Raw genomic sequence first — 16,590 nt, 5'->3', positions numbered from 1 at the left:
ATATGCTAGTAGTCTAATCCATTTCATAAAAAATTCTGTAGCTTTTCTGACCTCTCACACAGGAATAAGTACCCAAGTACTCATCCCCTTCACAATATAGTGGGGTTCTCTAATGGAAGTAAAAACCCTAGCCATAATTTACAGGGAACTCTTTCTTATTTTTGAGAAAAGAATCTACAAACAGAAATGGGACTATGTTAACTGCTATTATCATCACTACCATCATTAATCTAGAGTAGTGAAGGTAAAAGAACCAGTAACAGCACAATAAATTCTGCAGTCTGACAACAATTCTGAGCCCCATCTGAATTTCTGAAAACAGAGTCAATCAGATTAATTCAGTCTCCTCTAAGGAGCTTTAAGTGTTTGTTTGTTTGTTTTTAAAAAGGCCATGGAAATATTTCAAATAGCCCTAACAACACTTTCTCCAGCGCAATAGTACTCAAGCTTCAAGGACAGGATATGATACTTCTCTTTTCTTTCTGAGACTATCTATGCCAGGAAAGGATTTCCATTGCACCTAAAGATATAAGGAAAGATATAAGGAAAGAAAGATATAAGGCAAGGTCACCCTATAACACATACATTAACAAAATGCTTAATTATTTAACTCAAGTTAATACTTTTTTAAAGTTTCTATTTAGGTTCAAATGATTTTTTTCAAGTTTTTTTAATGAATAATAAATTTTATTTGAATAAATAGCCTTACAAATGATTGCATTTATTAGGGCAAAAGCTTTCAAAGTTTTACTTTCTAGGTGGTTCAAATACCAGAATAAATAAGTATTTCAAAAATAAATTTACTACTCTTTTTAGGTTGAAGGAGGTTTTTTCTCCAAGACTTAATGCAGTGTGCAAAGGAAGCACATACAATCACAGATAAAAGAACTATGTAGTAAGTCTAACACTATTTGGCAGATAAGGTCCACAGAGGCTGAACAGCAAAGATACAGAATAAGAAAGGAGTACATAAATAGATGTACATCGTTGGTAATGTTTTAGATCTTTAGTTGTGTGCTGGTCCACAAGTATTTGTTAGATTAGACTAGCATAGAACAGGCTAGCTAAATAAACAAGCCAGACCTGGATCACTGGTAATAACATGTCATGAATCAAACTGTCCTTAAAATCCAAAAAAGAAAGCAGTTCACAAGTAACAAGGATCTGAAGGTTCAGAGATGATGACTAACATAGGTATGTCTCTCTCAAAATAAATAGCTAATAGTAAATATTTTCCGAGTTTCAATATATTAAAGATAATTCAGAGTGAACATTAAGGGGACCTTTATTTTACCTAACACAAGCACTCGACCACATTCTCATCCTAAAAATTTCTATTAACACTGATTAGAAAGACATGTTAAGATGTGGCTCAAGGGATTGAGCTCCCATCTACCACATGGAAGGGCCCGGATTTGGTTCCTGGTGCCTCCTGGAGAAGACGACCAAGGCAGCAAGCTGATACAACAAGATGACACAACAAGGGAAGTGGATCTGGCTCAACTGATAGAACGTCCACCTACCATATAGGAGGTCCAGGGTTCAAACCCAGGGCCTCCTGACCCATGTGGTAAACTGGCCCACACGGAGTGCTGATGCACGCAAGGACTGCCGTGCCACGCAGGGGTGTCCTCCACATAGGGGAGCCCCACACACAAGGAGTGCGTCCCTCAAGGGGAGCCACCCCGTCCAAAAAAAGCTCAGCCTGCCCAGGAGTGGTGCCACACACACCAAGAGCTGATGCAGCAAGATGACACAACAAAAAGAGACACAGATTTCAGTTGCCACTGACAAGAATGCAAAGGGACAAAGAACACACAGCGAATGGACACAGAGAGCAGACAAACGTGGGGGGGGTGGGAGGGGAGAGAAATTTTTTTTAAAAAAGATGACGCAACAAGACACAAAAAGGAAAGACAATGAGAGACATAATAAAGCAGGAAGCAGAGGTGGTTCAAGGAATTGAGCATCTCTCTTCCACATGGGCAGTCCCAGGTTCAGTTTCCACTGACTCCTAAAAAGAAGACAAGCAGACACAGAGAGCACACAGCAAATGGACACAGAGTGCCACGATGTGGGAGAATAAAATAAGTAAGTCTTTAAAAAAAAAAATAAGATATTAAGGGAGCATATTATCACTGTGATCACTAGAATCACAATCATTATAAATCTCTTATTCTGTATCTTTTGCAGAGAAGATTCAGCAATGATTGTCAGTGCACTGCACAGGAAGCAATCAATAATTGGTAGAATTAAACTTTAAAAACTAGACATGCCTTCCTATCAAGGCATTTACCACTATACTTTTGTAATGATCTTATCTGAATTAAACCTCGAATTACTAACTAGTAAACTATGTTTTATTAGATGCCTATATATTATTTGTTTACAGATTCATATCTCTGAATAACTGTAACTCTAAAAGGCCCCTTCACTTAACCTACCAGCCCATGCCAATTTTATTTAGAAAATAAATATTTTCCTCATTGTGATTCTGCAATGTAATAACTTGAAATAATTTACATGGAATATGGGCCTATTCTATTTTACAAGTACATGTATAATTGTTTAACTTAAGTTTCTAATCAAAGCTTAAAACAGGAAAATAAATTATTTTAAAATACTTTTCATGTATAATGTTTTTACTCAAGAGTTAATTCCAATCACTAGGGGTATACATTGATAAATAATTTGTCCAAACGTCAACTGCAATTTTCAAAAATTCTTTCTACCCCCAAATTTTAAACATCTGTAAAAAATACCTGTTTAGAGAGTGATTTACATTCATGACACTTGACCTTCTGCTGTACACGCCACAAAATTCACATCTCAAATACCAGGCATGCAGGAAATCTGATAATTCCTGCAGTAGCCATCTGCATGGTCCAATATCAAATATTAGTTGTAGGCTGCATTAAATCTTTTTTTGTGTTACAAATCTTTTTCTGCAGCCTTTATAATTAGTTGTAATTTGTCTCATTTAAGAGACATCTGGCCTTGAAACTTCTACCTTCTCATTGAAAAAATTCTTACCGTCTGCATATTTTTTTCTTTCTTTTTATTTTAATATGGAGCACTCCATGGGTGGTACAAAAAGTCCAGACTTTCAAAAAAATTATATTCAAAGAACAGATGATGGTTAAGAACCATTTAAGGGAAGCAGACTTGGCCCAGTGGTTAGGGCGTCCGTCTACCACATGGGAGGTCCGCGGTTCAAACCCCAGGCCTCCCTGACCCGTGTGGAGCTGGCCCATGCGTAGTGCTGATGCACGCAAGAAGTGCCGTGCCATGCAGGGGTGTCTCCGCGTAGGGGAGCCCCATGCGCAAGGAGTGTGCCCTGTAAGGAGAGCCACCCAGCGCGAACAGGAATGGCACCACACACATGGAGAGCTGACACAACAAGATGACGCAACAGAAAAAGAAACACAGATTCCCATGCCGCTGACAACAACAGAAGCAGACAAAGAAGAACACGCAGCAAATAGACACAAGAGAACAGACAACTGGGGCGGGGCGGGGCGAGGGGGAAAGGGGGGAGAAATAAATAAATAAATCTTTAAAAAGAAAAAAAAAGAACCATTTAAGTCTCACCAAATATAAATATAAAACTTTGTTGCAACATAATTAATAGATTTCTACATCAATCTCCCAAATATTTAAAGTTCACAACATAAATTTTCATGAGAACATACATCTGTCTATTTACTTCCAGGAATTACATTAGTTAAATTGGATAATACAGGTTTGGAATCAAAGATTTCATAAAAGGAAAAGATCTGAGCTGAAAGGGTTGAATATGACACTCAAAGTATCTAGTTACAATAGGAATTATTTTAACAGTTCATAAATAAGCCTAACTAATTGCACAGAGTTTTGAAGTTATATTTAGGATACACTAAAACTGCCATAAGTTTCTTGTAAAAGTAGTCTATTTCAGAATACTTATCAATTCACTTTGGTTCTAGGGAGCATTGCTTAAAACTGAAAGCTATAGGGGTACTAAGAGAAAAAGTAACAAAAATAAATGACAGAGCTGTTACTTTTCTGCAAGATGAAACTAGAAACATTCATCACAATATGCTGCTGCCCAGACCTACATGCTTCCTACATTTAAAAAATTGGGGGGAAAGGATGTTGCTCAAGAGACTGGGCTCCCATCTATCATATATAGGAGGTCCAGGGTTCGATTCCTGGGGCCTCCTGGTGAAAGGCAAGCTGGCCCATGCAGCAAGCCCCCCCATGCGGAATGCTGGCCCACATGGAGTGCTCGTCCACACAGGAATGCTGGCCCGCACAGGAATACTGGTCTGCTCAGGAGAACAGGCCCAAGCAGCAGTGCTGGTCCAAGTGGAGAGCTGGTGCAGCAAGATGACACAACAAAAGAGACACAGAGGAGAGACAATGAGACACAGCAGACCAGGGAGATGACATGGCACAAAAGACTGAGCACCTCTCTCCCACTCCAGAAGGTCCCAGGATCAGTTCCTGGTGCCACCTAAAGAGAAGACAAGCAGACACAGAAGAACACACAGAAAGAAGACAACGAGAACAAAACAATGAGCAGGAAGGGGAAATAAAAATAAATAAATCTTTAAAAAAAAAAATTGGGGAGACAGATGGATTGTACAAGGCATGGGACTGTACAACAGAGTGAACCCTGTGGTAGATGATGAACTGTGGTTAACAATACAAATATGAGAATGTCATGAACTATAACAAATGTATAATACTAATACATGGTGTTAATAATAGGGTGGATCATGGAAAAAATTCACCAAATGTAAGCTATACGGTATAGTTAGCAATAATATTTTAATGATTTTCTTTCCTAATTTTTAACAAATGTTCCACAAGAAAGCAAGGGGTTAGTGGTGGGGTGATGCATGGGAATCCTGTATATTATGCATGATTGTTTTGTAAGCTCATGACTTTTCTAATAAAAATAACTAATTTTTAAAGGGTGAGAAATGCCTTAAAACCAATATTACACTGTCACCCTTCAAACACACACATATACACACACATTACAAATGTAAGATGGTTCAGAGAAGAAATAATTAAGTAAAAAAAAAAAAAAAATCAATTGCTGAGCCAAAACTTCAAAAGCAACAAAGAAATTTGGTATAAAAGTAAATTCAATATATTTTCATCTTTCTGAAATATAACATGAAGGATTCCTCCTGACTTAGAAATGGCATTTAAATAAAATCCATATAGATAAGAGGGGTAGAGCCAAGATGGCATGAGAGTAAGGCGCTCCTGGAGTCAGCTCGTGAAAAAGGGCAGTTGGTGGTCACCCAGAACTACCTAAAGCATCTTCTGGAGGACCCAGGAGACCAGAGGAGTATCCTGCAACATCCTTGACAGTGTGGAAGGAGACTACCCATCTGCACAGAGGAATCATGTGTAGAGCCCTCCATGCTGCGGAGGTCGGTGACCGTGGTGTACAAGCTGCTTCGGGAGCTATGTTGTGGTTGGGGTTGGAAGTTCCATTTTCCCCAATAAAAAGATGAGGAATACATGATGTGGCACCGACCTCAGCTACCGATTGGTGGATTCGGCGGGATGAAGTAGAATCCTAGGAATAACTAAACTTTGAGCCTGTCCAGGTCAGAGGGAAGCCAGTGGCCACCATTCTGACTCTGTCCTGGGCACGAAGGGAAGCAGCACTGACTGAAAATCGTAGTGCTTGTGAGGACTGGTTTCTTTCCACCCAGGTTGCGTTGCAGGTCTAGCCTAAACCCCAGTTCCACCTCCTGCAGGGAGGAAGCTGAGGGACCTGCACCATCTCTCTGGGAAGCTGCCAGCCATGCTGCAGAGGCTGGTGTCCATCCTACTCTAGGGGTGCAAGCCGCCTCAGGAGCTATTCCCTGGCTGGAGTTACAAGCTCCATTTCCCATAAACAGTGGAGGAAGAGACAGATGTCCACTGACCTCAGCTACTGATTAGTGGACTTGGCTGGCTAAAATAAGATCCTAGAGCCACCTAGGGTCTGAGCCTGTCTAAGTGGGAAAGAGTTCAGTAGCTGCCAGTAGTGCCACCCCCTGCACGAGGGGGAGCCTGACTGACTGAAATCCAGTGAAGTAAGGGATGGGATTCTTTCCACCGAGATCGGACTACGGCCCTACGCTAGGCTCCAGCCCTACCTCCAGGAGAGAGGTAGCTAGCGGTACCTGGACCAGGCTCTCTAGGCAACTACAAGTGCTCTCCGCTGGCAGAGATTGAATAGTGGGACACCTGGGGCCACATCTCCACACCCCAAAAGAATAGGAGATGGGGATCCTCGGCCTCTCCAGGCAATGGCAGTAGTTTTCAGCCCACACAGATTTGTTGAGTGCCTCTGAAACCATCTCCACCTCTGTCCCCCCACAGGATAGGAGGGGGCTGGTGTTGCTTCAGTCTCTCAGAACAACAGTTTGGCGCTGCACAGTTCTGACTGTTGGGTCCTATGGCTCTACCTCCATCCCCAATAGGACAAGAGACGGACTGTGTTTGCCCAGCCCCTTTGGGTAACTGCAAGTGCTTTTGGCCCACACAGCCTGGTCTGGTGGGTATTTATGGATGCACCCTCAACCCCCCAATAGGAAAGAAGGGAGTTGGTCTTTCCACAGCCTTTTTGGGCCACAGCAGACCTTCAGCCTGCAGGGACTGGACTATGGGGTGCCTAAGAATCCACACCTCCTCCCCCGCCCCCAATAGAATAGGAGAGGTTTGGTGTGTCTATAGCCTCTCTGGACAATGGTGGGTACTTTCAGCCAACATGGACTGAACTGTCTGGTGCCTGCAGATCCAACCTCATGCCTTAAGAGGATAGAAGGGGGCTGGTGTTTCCTCAACCTCTCCAGGCAATGGCAGGTATTCTCAGCCTAAAGGGACTGAACTGTTGAGCACCGATACAACTACCCCTACCACCCAATAGGATAGGAGGGGACAGGTGCTTCCTCAGCCTCTCCAGGCAACGGTGGGTACTTTTAGCCTACAGTACTGAACTGTTGAGCATTTGTGGTTCTGTTCCCACCCCCTAAAGGGCAGAAGGAACAGTGCTCCCTAAGCCTCTCAGGGCAACTGCAGGCATATCTAGGCCACAGAGATTAGATTGTTGGGTACTCAAGAGGGCCCATTTCCACCCCCAGCAGGGAGAGGATCTGGTGACACATCAGTTTACCTGAATAACTATGCTCATTTTGGACCCACACAGTATAGACTGCTGACCAAAACTATAGCTCCATCCCTGCGTAAGGTAGGGGAGGAAGGGTATGAAGCTTCATCAGTTTCTCTGAGTGACTACAGAGAGTCTTGTGCCCAACAGGGATTATTATACACAGCTACAGCTCAGTCCCTACCCCTGACAGAGGAGAAAGGTGGGAGAAACTTGATCACTTCCTGGGGCAATGTGGGCAGCTCAGTCTCCATAGCTTATAGCACCAACTATATCCTTGGCTCCTACTACACAACCAGCAAGGGAGAGAAGGTAAGAAATCCCTAAACTAAAGGGAGAAACTGCACCCAGAATAAATACATCTAGCAAGCCAGATGCAAAAACACCAACAAAAAATTATAATCCATACCAAGGAACAGGAAGAGATAGCCCAATTAAAGAAACAAGATAAGCCTGCAGATGACATAAAGGAGTTGAGACAACAAATCTTAGATGTTCAAACAAATCTCTTTAATAAACTCAATGAGATGGCTAAAGAGATTAAGGATATTAAGAAGACACTGGATGAGCACAAAGAAGAATTTGAAAGCATACACAGAGAAAAAGCAGACTTTATGGGAATGAAAGGAGCAATAAATGAAATTAAAAATACACCGGAGGCATTTAACAGCAGATTTGAGAAGGCAGAAGAAAGGATCGGCAAGCTTGAAGACATGGCCTCTGAAAGCGAACAAACATAAGAAAAGATGAACAAAAGAATGGAAAAAATTGAACAGGGTCTCAAGGACTAAATGACAGCAAGAGACGTGCAAACACATGTGTCATGGGTGTCCCAAAAGGAGAAGAGAAGGGAAAAGGGGCAGAAAGAATATATGAAGAAATAATGATGGAAAATTTCCCAACCCTATTAAAGGACATAAATATCCATGCCCAAGAAGCACAACATACTCCCATCCAAAAAATCCAAATAGACCAACACCAAGATACATAATGATCAGAATGTCAAATGTCAGAGACAAAGAGAGAATTCTGAGAGCAGCAAGAGAAAAGCAATGCATAACATATAAGGGATACCCAATAAGATTAAGTGCCAATTTCTCATCAGAAACCATGGAGGCAAGAAGGCAGGGGTATATTTAAGATACTGCAGGAAAAAAAACTGCCAGCCAAGGATTTTATACCCAGCAAGATTATCTTTTAAAAATGAGGGTGAAATTACAATATTTACAGATAAACAGAAACTGAGAGAGTTTATAGCAAAAAGACCAGCTTTGCAAGAAATATTAAAGGGCATGTTACAGCCTGAAAAGAGTCTAGAAATGAAAACTGTATCAGTAACCATAACTAAAAGTGTCAAATGACAGACAAAACACAAAAATCAAAATGGATGAAATAAGAACTGCCTTTACAGTAATAACATTGAATGTTAATGGATTAAACTTCCCAATCAAAAGACACAGACTGGCAGAATGGATAAGCCATCTATATGTTGTCTGCAAGAGACTCACCTTAGACCCAAGGACACCAATAAATTGAAAGTGAAATGTTGGAAAAAGATATTCCATGCATGCAGCAACCAAAAAAAAAAGCTGAGGTAGGTATACTCATATCAAATGATACAGACTTTAAAAGCAAAACTGTTATTAGAGACAAGGAAGGACATATTAATAAAAGGGATGATTCACCAAGAAGAAATAACAATCATAAATGTATATGCACTTATCCAAGATACCCAATGATACATGAGGCAAACACTGGCAAAACTGAAGGGATAAATAGACATCTCCCACAATAATAGTTGGAGACTTAAATACACCACTCTCAGCATTGGATAGAACATCTGGGCAGAAAATCAATGAAGAAACAAAGAGCTTGAATAATATGACAAATGGACTAAACCTAATAGACATATACAGAACACTGCACCCCAAAACAGCAGGATATACATTCTTTTCAAGTGCTCATGGATCTTTCTCCAGGATAGACCATATATTGGTACACAAAGCAGATCTCAATAAACTCAACAAAATTGAAATTATACAAAGCACTTTCTCTGATCATAATGGAGTAATGCTGGAAATCAACAAGCAGCAACTAAAGGGAAAATTCACATATATATGGACACTAAACAACACACTCTTAAATAATCAGTGGGTCAAAGAAGAAATTTAAAGAGAAATCAATAAACATCTTGAGGCGAATGAGAATACAACATATTAGAATCTATGGGATGCTGAGAAGGCAGTGTTGAGAGGAAAAGTTATAGCCCTCCATGCTTACATTAAAAAAGAAGAAAGAGCTAAAATCAATGACCTAACTACACAGCTGGAGGAACTAGAAAAAGAACAGCAAGCTAATCCTAAAGCAAGTAGAAGGAATGAAATAACAAATCAGAGCAGAAATAAAGGAAATTGAGAACAAAAGAATCAAGAGAGAAAATTAACAAAACCAAAAGTTGGTTCTTCAAGATTAACAAAATCAACAAAACCTTAGCTAGACTAACTAAGAAAAAAAGAGAGAAGATGCAAATAAATGAAATAAAAAATGAAAAGGGGAACCTTACTACTGACCCCACAGAAATAAGGGAGATCATAAGAGGACACTATGAACAACTTTATGCTAAAAAACTAGACAATGTAGACAAAATGGAAAAATTCCTAGGAATGTACAAACAACCTACAGTGACTCTAGAAGAAATAGAAGACCTCAAAAAACTGATCACAAGTAGAGATTGACTCAGTCATCAAACAGCTCCCCAAAATGAAAACCCCAGGACCAGATGGTTTCACAGGTGAGTTCTACCAAGCATTCAAAGAAGATTTAATACCAATCTTACTCAAGCTCTTCCAAAAAATTCAACAAGAAGGAATGCTACCAAACACATTCTATGAAGCCAGTATCACCCTAATACCAAAGCCAGATAAAGATATTACAAAAAAAGAAAATTACAGACCCATTTCTCTAATGAATATGAATGCAAAAATTCTCAATAAAATACTTGCTAATCGAATCCAACAACATATTAAAAGAATTATCCATCATGATCAAGTGGGTTTTATACCGGGCATACAAGGCTGGTTCAACACAAGAAAATCAATCAGCATAATATACCACATTAATAAATCAAAGAAGAAAAATCATATGATCTTATCAATTGATGCAGAAAAGGCATTTGACAAAATACAGCATCGTTCCTTGATAAAAATACCGCAAAAAATAGGAATTGAAGGAAATTTTCTCAATGTGATAAAGGCCACATATGAAAAATCAAGGGAAACGAACTTGGCCCAGTGGTTAGGGCATCCGTCTACCACATGGGAGGTCCACGGTTCAAACCCCGGGCCTCCTTGACCCGTGTGGAGCTGGCCCATGCGCAGTGCTAATGCGCGCAAGGAGTGCCCTGCCACGCAGGGGTGTCCCCCGCGTAGGGGAGCCCCACGCACAAGGAGTGCACCCCAGAAGGAGAGCCGCCCAGCGCGAAAGAAAGTGCAGCCTGCCCAGGAATGGCGCCGCCCACACTCCCCGTGCCACTGACGACAACAGAAGCAGACAAAGAAACAAGACGCAGCAAATAGATACAGAGAACAGACAACCGGGGGAGGGGGTTAAATAAATAAATCTTTAAAAAAAAAAAAAAGAAAGAAAAATCAAAAGCTAGCATTGTACTACTCAATGGTGAAAAACTAAAAACTTTTCCGTTGAGATCAAGGACAAGACAAGGATGCCCACTGTCACCACTGTTGTTCAATATAGTGCTAGAGGTTCTAGCTAGAGCAATCAGGCAAGAAAAAGAAATAAAAGGCATCCAAATTGGAAAGGGAGAATTAAAAGTTTCACTATTCGCAGATGATATGATTGTATATCTAGAAAACCCCAAAAAATCTACAACAAAGCTGCTAGAGCTAATAAATGATTTCAGTAAAGTGTCAGGATACAAGATCAATATGCAAAAATCAGTGCTGTTTCTATACACTATGCAATATGCAAAAATCAGTGCTGTTTCTATATACTAATAATGCACAATCTGAGGAGGAAGTCAGGAAAAAAATTCCATTTACAATAGCAACTTAAAGAACCAAATATTTTTTTTAATTCTTTTATTCATTTTGTAAAAATATTACATTCAAAAAATATGAGGTACCATTCAACCCCACCCCCCCCCACCCCACCACTCCCCCCTCCCAGCAACACTCTCTCCCATCATCATGACATATCCATTGCATTTGGTAAGTATATCTCTGGGCATCGCTGCACCTCATGGTCAGTGGTCCACATCATAGCCCATACTCTCCCACGTTCCATCCAGTGGGCCCTGGGAGGATCTACAATGTCCAGTAATTGTCCCTGAAGCAACACCCAGGACAACTCCAAGTCCCGAAAATGCCTCCACATCTCATCTCTTCCTCTCATTCCCCGCACCCATCGGCCACCATGGCCACTTTTCCCACACCAATGCCAATTTTCTCTGTGGACCTTGGATTGGTTGTGTCCATTGCACATCTATGTCAAGAGGAGGCTTAGATTCCACATGGATACTGGATGCAATCCTCCTGCTTTCAGTTGTAGGCACTCTAGGCCCCATGGTGTGGTGGTTGACATTAAAGAACCAAATATTTAGGAATAAACTTAACCAACAATATTCAGAAAACTAACACATTGCTAAAAGAAATCAAATAAGACCTAAATAATTGGAAGAATATTCCATACTCATGGATTGGAAGACTAAATATCATTAAGATGTCAATTCTACCCAAATTGATATACAGATTCATTGCAATCCCAATAAAAATTCCACCAGCATCTTTTAAGCAAATGGAAAACACAATCATCAAATTTATCTGGAAGGGGAAGAGGCCCTGAATAGACAGAAACATCTTAAAAAGGAAAAGTGAAGTTGGAGGACTCTCACTTCCAGACTTTAAATCATATTACCTAGCTACAGTGGTAAAAACAACATGGTATTGGCATAAAGATAGACACACAGACCAATGGAACTAAACTGATGGTTCAGAAACAGACCCTCACATCTATGGCCAAGTGATTTTTGACAAGCCTGTCAAGCCTGCCCAGTTGGGGTAGAACAGTTTATGAACAAATGGTGTTGGGAGAACAGGATATCCATAGCCAAAAGAAAGAAAGAAGACCCCTATCTCACACCTCATACAAAAATTAACTCAAAATGGATCAAACACCTAATTATAAAAGGAAGTACAATAAAATTCCTAGAAGAAAATGTAGGGAAACATATTCAAGACCTGGGGGTAGGTGGTAGATTCTTAAACCTTACACCAAAAGCACGAGCAACAAAAGAAAACATGGATAAATGGGACCCCCTCAAACGTAAACATTTCTGTGTTTCAAAGGACTTCATCAAGAAGGTGAAAAGGCAGCCCAGTCGACTGGAGAAAATATTTGGAAACCACTTATCTGATAAGGGTTTGATTTCCATTCTACGTAAAAAGATCATACAACTCAACAACACAAGAGCAAGCAATCCAATTAAAAAATGGGCAAAAGATTTAAATAGACATTTCTCCAAAGAGGAAATACAAATGGCCAAAAAGCACATGAAAAATGTTCCATATTACTAGCTATTAAGGAAACATAAATTAAAACAACGATGAGATATCATCTAACAACACATAGAATGGCCATTATTAAAAAAACAGACAACGATAAGTGCTGTAGAGCATGTGGAGAAATAGGAACACTCCTTCACTGTTGGTGGGAGTGTAAAATGGTGCAGCCTCTGTGGAAGACAGTTTGGCAGTTCCTCAGGAAGTTAAATATAGAACTGCCATATGATCCAGCAATTCCTCTACTAGGAATATATTCAGAAGAACTAAAAACTAAATGACACCAACAGGCATCTGCACACCAATGTTCATAGTGGCATTGTTCACAATTGCCAAAAGATGGAAACAACTAGAGTAGTCATCCACCAATGAATGGATAAACAAGATGTGGTATATAAGTACAATGGAATACTATGTTACAATAAGAAGAAATGAAATTGGGACATATGTGATAACATGGATGAGTCTTGAAGACATTATACTAAGCGAAGTAAGCCAGACATGAAAGGACAAATATTGCATGGTCTCATTAATATGAACTAAATACAAATAATAAACCATGGAATTAAAACCTCAAGTATAGGTTATAAGGAGATAAGAGGAGGGTTGAGAAGAGCTGTGGATGCTTAATGTATATAGAAGTTTTAATTAACTTGACTGTAAAAGTGTGGAGATGGATAGAGTTGATAGTAACACATTATAGTGAGTAACAACTGGTTTATAAATGGGATTGTGGCTGAAAAAGGTAGTCTGGGGAAGTAAATGTCAATAGAAAGAAAGCTAAAGAATAATCTAGGGACTGAATAACAGGGTGAACCCAGAGGCAGTTGAGAATTGTGGCTAAGGGTATACCTTAACCATAAGAGAGTCCTTCTGTGAGCTAGAGCAGATGTACATCACTATTGCAGGGTGATGGGAATACGGTGAAACATGGGAAAACTACAATTGCTGTCACCTATAGACTGTGGTTAACAGCAATACTATAATATTCTTGCATCAATGCCAAGCTGTACTGTGTTGATAATGGAGGTGTATGGAAAAAATGTGCCAAATGTATGCTATGGACCATGATTGGTGATAACAGTCTGATGATACTATCTCATAATCTGTAACAAATGTTCCACCAGGGTGTGGAGTTGTATGGGAAACCTACACATCTGAACGATTGTTTTGCAAGTTCACAATATCTGTACCAAAAATACATTTTTAAAAAAATAGTATGGGTTGGGGGAAAAATACACCAAATGTAAGATAAGGAATATAGTTGGTAGTAATATTTTGATGATGCTCTTGCACGGTTTGTAACAAATGTTTCACACCAATGTAAAGAGTTGGGGGAGGTGTGATGTATGAGACCCCTGTGTGAGGTTATGTATGTTTATTTTGTAAGTTTGCAGTCTTTACTATACACTTATTGTTTATGTGTGTTCATGTATGAATGATATACTTCAATTAAAAAAAAATTTTTTTTAATCCATATAGGTCCTTTGTAAAAATTCAAAACCTTTTACCTAAAAATTGGACATAATTAGGCCCCACTTCTGTAGTGGATAGATAATAGCAATCTACATGAACTCTAAAAGGGCAATGACTAGATTAAGTAAAACTATTATTTAAAAAAAAAAAATCTATTGGCTATTTTATCCAAATTCAGAAACACCCTTTGGAAATAGATATGTTACTTTAAGAGACATGTATAAAATAAGTAAACAAGCTAATATTTGTTTATGTAAAAGTCAACATATCCCAAAAGTTAAAGAAATGTCAAATATTAATAACTATTAAAGTTAATTAATGTAAAAAACTTGGTTCAGTAATTCCTTACCTGTATTCCATCTTTAAGTTTCAAAATGCATTCCATTGTATTGATAGTGATTACCACCGGTTCAGAACCCAGTTTTGTCCACGGTACATGGATCCTCAATTCATGAATATGTCCACTTAAAAAAGTGAATGGTAATTTCAGTTCCTTAAAACACAGAATAATAAAATAAATTAGTAAGTGCTTAAATATTTTTTCACTCTAAAATCCAAATTTCTTTTTTAAAAGAGAAATGACATTTCCAACACAAAAATAATTTGGGAATTTTCATACCAAAAAAAAATAGCATCAAATAACTTGTTAAACGACAGTTAATGACAAACTACAAAGCTCACTGCCTGAGTTACATTTAATAAGCGATTAATCTCTCTAGGCTTCAGTATGCTATTCTGCTGAATGGGAATAATATACGAGGCCTGCTACATTATAAAGGCTCATCATATGGCAATGATAGGTATAGTAGCCACAGCAGTAGAAAACAGCAGTACTTGAGATAACCGCAGTGGTATATATTTTTTTAACCTCTAGAAATACGTCTTCGAATTTGTTTTTTGGTTGTTTGGGGTTTGTTTTTTGTTTTTTATTGTTGTCTGTTGTTGTTTTTGAGGTACCAGGGCTGGGGATTGAACAGGGGACTTTGTATGTGGGAAGCCAGCACTCAAACACTAAGCCACATCGGCAACCCTGAACTGGCTTTTTAGTTTGTTTCCTTGTTTGTTTGTTTTTTGTTTTGTTTTGTTTTGTTTTCAGGAGGCACCAGGGACCAAACCTGGGACCTCCCACATGGGAAGCAGACACTCCACCGTTTGAGCCATATCCACTCCGCCAAATGTGCTTTAAACTAACAGCTTGACTAGGATTAGAATGCAAGTTAGAAAAAGAAGGTAGAGGGAAGCAGATGTGGCTCAAGTGATAAGGCTTTCCGCCTACCATATGGGAGGACCGGGGTTCAATCTCTGGGGCCTCCTGGTGAAAAAGAAGAGAAAGCGTGCCCACGCAGCAAGCCAGTGCCTACACAGTGAGCCAAGTGCCCACAAGAGTGCCCAAGTTCCTGCATGAGTGCCCGCATGGTGAGCCAGTGCCCGTGCGGCGAGCCAAGTGCCAGTACAGCCAGCCGAGTGCTTGCATGGTGAGCTAATGTCCGCACAAGTGAGTCATGCAGCAAGATGTTGACGCAACAAAAGAGAGATGAAGGGGAAAGTCAAAGTGAAGCACAGCAGAGACCAGGAACTGGTGGCGCAATTGACAGGGAACCTCTCTCTATATCAGAGGTCCCCAGGATCTAATCCTGGTGAATCCTAAAGGAGAAAGACAAGAACAGAAGACTAAAAGAGAAATAGATACAGACGATCACACAGCGAATGGACACAGCAAAAACAGCAAGGCAGGGGCAAGGGAGGGGAAAAGAGAAAAAAAATAAAGTCACTCAGAAAAAAAGAAAAGGTAGAATTGGAGATAGAAGAATGACATGATAAAATTTTAAAATCATTGTGCTTCACCTAATTAAAGATTGTACCTGGATACTAAGTGATTCATGAATTTTATATGTTTTCTTACTCGTTTCCATTATTATTAGACAGAATGTTAGAATTAAAGACATAAATGTCATCATAATCACTTTATAGTTCTGTGCTTCTAGATACACTGTTTTTGCAACAAGTGAACAAAACAAGAAAAAAAGAAGAGATTGTATTTCCATAATTTTACAATGTTATTATAACTCTATTTGTGAAAGTTCACATAAATATTAAGTTTACTCATTCATTCATCCAACCATTTGCTCCTCTACTCAGTTTAGCAGCACAGTAGCAAAATAGCTAAAATATAGACAGCGTGGCAAAGTGGTTAAGATGAATAACTTCAAATCTAGCTCTGCCACTTACTGACCAAATGACACTCTGGACAAGCTGTTTGATATACCTATGCCTCAGTTTCTTTACCTATAAAATTTGGTTAATAACAATATCTTTGAGATTTAAATGATTTTTAATAAAGTGCTTAGAACACTCCTTTGCTCACAGAGTACACATTAT

General features: G+C 39.5%; 1 protein-coding gene across 4 annotated transcripts in view; it reads right to left on the bottom strand.

Moving 5' to 3' along the window:
- VPS13B (vacuolar protein sorting 13 homolog B) overlaps positions 1-16,590 on the bottom strand; it is a 1,042,333-nt gene that overhangs the window by 1,011,524 nt on the left and 14,219 nt on the right. For all 4 annotated transcript variants that reach the window (XM_071207936.1, XM_071207935.1, XM_058275777.1 and 1 more), the window contains one exon: positions 14,561-14,704. In XM_071207936.1, coding sequence (XP_071064037.1) covers positions 14,561-14,704 — 144 coding nt within the window. The remainder of the gene's footprint in view (positions 1-14,560; positions 14,705-16,590) is intronic.

The sequence above is a fragment of the Dasypus novemcinctus genome, chromosome 14, assembly GCF_030445035.2.
Source record: "Dasypus novemcinctus isolate mDasNov1 chromosome 14, mDasNov1.1.hap2, whole genome shotgun sequence".
NCBI lineage: Eukaryota > Metazoa > Chordata > Mammalia > Cingulata > Dasypodidae > Dasypus > Dasypus novemcinctus.
This window is presented reverse-complemented; position numbering and strand designations above follow the sequence as displayed.